The 4,536-nt window shown below is 48.9% G+C and overlaps 1 protein-coding gene across 1 annotated transcript in view; it reads right to left on the reverse strand.

Annotated features, from left to right (window-relative positions):
• Positions 1-4,536, reverse strand: part of LOC107117812 (leucine-rich repeat and calponin homology domain-containing protein 3-like) — a gene marked incomplete at its 3' end in the record, with an annotated part of 20,106 nt that overhangs the window by 5,346 nt on the left and 10,224 nt on the right. The window contains exons 4-5 of the mRNA XM_015419976.1: positions 889-994; positions 614-750 (exon numbers count right to left, since the gene is read on the reverse strand). Of these exons, the coding sequence (XP_015275462.1) occupies positions 614-750; positions 889-994 (243 nt within the window). The remainder of the gene's footprint in view (positions 1-613; positions 751-888; positions 995-4,536) is intronic.

Consider the following 4,536-nt stretch of genomic DNA (forward strand, 5'->3'; position numbering starts at 1 on the left):
AACTTACTCCCAAATCCACCCAGTCCAACACGCTGTGTCACACAGTGGCTAAAACCCAGGGGCCATCAGGAGGACCAGTAGTGGGGCCAGAACTCCAGAAGCCCTCCCACCCTTGCCCCCCAAGCACCAAGAATACAGAGCATCACTGCCCCAGACAGAGTCTTCCGTCTATAAGAACATAAACGAGGCCATGTTGGATCAGGCCAGTGGCCCCTCCAGTCCAACACTCTGTGTCACACAGTGGCCAAAACCCAGGTGCCATCAGGAGGTCCACCAACGGGGCCAGAACTCCAGAAGCCCTCCCACTCTTGCCCCCCAAGCACCAAGAAGACAGAGCATCCTTGCCCCAGACAGAGTGTTTCATCGATACCTTGTGGCTAATAGCCACTCATGGACCTCTGCTATCAGTTTCCATGTGCATAGTTTTCCTTGTCGCAACAAAGAGTATATCGAAGACTACCTGCTGACAACCAGCAAAGAAACCCAAAGCACTGCAATGCCCATATGATGCTAACAAAATTTAAAAGTTTCCCCTTCTGTGGACATAACTCTTGCCCATAGAGAAAATATATTCCAGTCAAAACCATTATTTAAACATCTGATTATACATTACCTGCGCGGGGGGTGACTGCAGCGGGTTGTTATCTAACGTGATTGTCTGTAAGTGCCTGAGGTTCCGGTAGCAAACAGGGATCATGGTGATTTTATTGCAGGAGAAATCTAACCGTATCAAAGGCAGCTCGGCAAGCTCTGCAAAAGTACACACACAAGCACCTGTTGTCAACCAATCGTAAGAGTAAAACACGGACTTTGCACAAAACTACCAGCTGATTTAAGTCCGTGGCCCAGAGCGCTAGCACTTGACACAACTTCGCCCCGATTTCTTACCTTCGGGTAAATGCACCAAATGGTTTCTTCTGATGTTTAGGTCCCGCAGAGACTCCAGATTGCCAATCTGTGGGGGAATCGTCTGGATTTCATTACAGCTTACATCCTGTAAAAATGTCATAGAGTAAACAGCGGAATTAAACATTTTTGACATTTTTCTGGTTGCATGCCATCACATAAAAATATTTTTTTAAAGGGCTCAGGGCCTTTCTTTGTAAATAGAAAGCCACTAGGTTCAAGCCCATTCTAGGCAGGTGTGCGCGTAAAGTGCCATCAAGTCACAGCCGACTTAGGGTGAAAATCAAGACTACTCTCTAGACTAGACTACTGCTATGCTCTCTACTTGGGGCTACCCTTGAAGAGTGTTTAGAAGCTGCAGGTAGTGCAGAATGCTGCTGCTGGGCTGCTGGACAGGGACCCCTACCAGGAGCATATGTTCCTGAGATCACAGCAATTATACTAGCTACCGATCTACTCCTGAGCCCAATTCAAGGTGTCGTTTTTGACCTTTAAAGCCCTACATGGCTTGGGGACCCGGGTGTCTGAAGGACTGTCTTCTCCCATAAGTTCTTGCCTGGGAATTAAGATCACAGGGAGAAGCCCTGACTGTCCCATCAATCAAGAAAGAGAGGGCCTTTTTGGTGGCAGCCCCACCATTATGGAACAATCTCCCCATGGAGAAGAAGAAGATATTGGATTTGTACCCCGCCTTTCACTCGGAGTCTCAGAGCAGCTTACAAACTCCTTTCCCTTCCCTTCCCCACAACAGACACACTGTAAGGTAGGTGGGGCTGAGAGAGCTCTTTCCAGAACTGTCCTTGAGAGAACAGCTCTGACAGAACTATGGCTTGCCCAAGGTCATCCAGCGGCTGCGAGTGGAGGAGTGGGGAATCAAACCCGGTTCTTCCAGATTAGAGTCCACGCACTTCACCACTACACCAAACTGGCTCCTGGCCTCATCACTTTTGATCTCCAGGAAGCAACTGAAGACACTTTTACTTCAAACGAAATTAGAATTTAGTTTTTAACTCACTGGCAGTCCTAATTGTCATTCTAACATTGTGCCTTTCAATGGGTTTTATAATTCTTTCTATTGTGTTTTCTTATAATGTTTTATTCATAGGCCACCATGAGTTCTGCAAGGGCGAAAGGTGGCTAATGAGTGTTTTAATTAAATGTTTTAAACAAATGATAAATTAATAAAGACGAGTCGTAAAGAGCTACAGTAGGATCTCTCTCAGTTCAGTGAGCCCATAACAACACGGCACATGAAGTTTAACATGGATGTGTAAGATGAAGCGTACTGGAACAAAAATCCTGGTTTTAAATATATGCTGATGCTGTCTGAACTGGCTGAGAATGAGACTGAAAGAGATCTTGGGGTTGTAGTGGAAAGCTTAATGAAAACGGCAGCCCGGTGTGTGCAGCACGCTAGGACTTGTTATGAAAGGGTTCGAAAATAAAATGGCAGATATTGCAATGCCTGTATAACAGAGCTATGATTCGGCCTCATTCGGAACACTGTGTGCAGCTCGGGTCTCAGGGAGGATACTGAAGAGCTGGGGGAAATTCCAAGGGCAACCGAGATGATTAGGAGGTTGGAGCACCTTTCCGAAGAGGAAAGTCCGGAGAGGCTGGGACTTCTCTGTTCAGAACAAAGGCAGCTAAAGGGAGGTATGACAGAAGTCTATTATGGCTCCAGTCACACAGGCTGGAAAATGTGGGGGGGAAGCGTGGCTGTTTGCCCCAGGGCAAACTAACGCGCGACTGCGAGATCAGACGTCCGCTTGAGGTCCCATCGAGGTCCCGTGGCTAGGGGGGAGGTGCTGATCACACCACAGGCAAAGAAGCGGGGCGGCGCGGCAAACGGGGTTGTTGTTGTTGGTTTTTTTACTTTTTAAAACTGAAGTGTGTGCATGCTCCGTTGGGTGCTTGTGCGCATCCCTGGAGCCTTGGGGGAAAAAAATGACCTGTTTGCGAGGGAACATGGGCGGGTGCCGGATGCCACCGGAAACATGATCAGACGCCCGCCCTTCCCCCTCGGTTTCCGGAAACTAGTACCTCGGAGGTACTAGTTTTTTGCCACGCATCTTCGGAGGGAAGCCTCGGTTGAGCCATGGGAGCTCTACGCTTCCCAGATGTGGTGCTGTGATCACGCCCGGAAAATCCGCCTATCTTCCGTCTCTCTAGCGTGGCTACTGTTCCGTGTGACCGCAGCCAAAATTATGCAAGCAATGGAGAAAGCGGATACAAGGAGCTTTATAATCCTTCTCCAGTAATACTTGAACGGGGGAGAGGGGGGTTATCCAGAGAATTTAGTGGGCAGTAGGTTCAGGGCAGATGAAAGGAAATACTTCTACAACTAGTAATTAAGACCTTGGAGGGCCACTCGATGTAATGGGTTTTGAAAGGTGGTTAGACAGATTCATGGATGAAAGGTCCATCGATGGCGATCGGCCAGAGTGACTAGCAAAAGGAGCTTCCAATATGCAGAAGATAAGAGGTTGGATTTATACCCCACCCTTCACTTGGAGTCTCAGAGCGGCTTACAATCTCCTTCTCTTCATCTCCCCGCAACAGACACCCTGTGAGGCAGGTGGGGCCGAGAGAGCTCTAACCCTAACCCTAACCCTTCAGAGAACAGCTCTGAGAGAACTTGTGACTGACCCAAGGTCACACCAGCAGCTGCATGCGGAGGAGTGGGGAGTCAACCCCGGTTCTCCCAGATTAGAGCCCACGCTCTACTACACCACCAACTACTACACCAAACCCTGCAGCAGCAAACCCTGAATCCCAGTGCTGGGAGGCAGCGGTGGGTGGGGAGGACCTTGGCCTCTCTACCCTGTTTGTTTGGCCCTCCAGGGCAACAGGTCGGCGACTGTGTGAAACAGTACGCCGGACCAGACGGACCACTGGTCTGATCCAGCAGACTCCCCTGCAGTCCTCTGGCATTCCGCTGTGAGCCCCAACCTTTTCCACTGGCTTCAATGCAGGGCTATTTTTGGGCAGGAACGCACAGGAACGGAGTTCCGGCTGGCTCTCAGGTTGGCCACGCCCAGCAGGAACTCATTAGCATAATAGGCCACACCCAACAGCAGAAACTCATTAGGATTGGCCACATTAGGGGTGTGTGGCCTAACATGCAAAGGAGTTCCTACTACAAAAAAAGCCCTGGGTTTTGACAACAAACAAGGTAAACAGAATAAGAAGCAAAAGGTGGGTGTGGCTGGATGACCATACTTCTGGTAACATGGGGGTATGGCCTAATATGCCAATGAGCTGTACTATCAAACATGGGGGTGCGTCCTAATGTGCTAATGAGCTGTGCTGGCAGGGGCGTGGCCTAATATGCTAATGAGTTTCTGGTGTTGAGTGTGGCCTATTATGCTAATGAGTTCCTGCTGGGCTTTTTCTACAAAAAGAGCCCTGCTTCAATGTAATTCTTGATAAAGCACACAAATCAGCAGAGAAGAACAAAGCTATAATCTGTGTAATTCTAATGGTTCTGCCAAAAGGACAAGGTGTGTGTGTAACAAACATTCCTCTGTGGCTCACCTCAGTGTGTTAAGTCCGCTGTGCTCAAACAAATCCAACACTCGCTTTAGCAACTCACCAGAAAGTCATGCTAGAACCACAAGAATCCGGCAG

Source organism: Gekko japonicus, unplaced genomic scaffold, assembly GCF_001447785.1.
Source record: "Gekko japonicus isolate JY-2015 unplaced genomic scaffold, Gekko_japonicus_V1.1 scaffold4707, whole genome shotgun sequence".
NCBI classification, from domain to species: Eukaryota; Metazoa; Chordata; class Lepidosauria; order Squamata; family Gekkonidae; genus Gekko; species Gekko japonicus.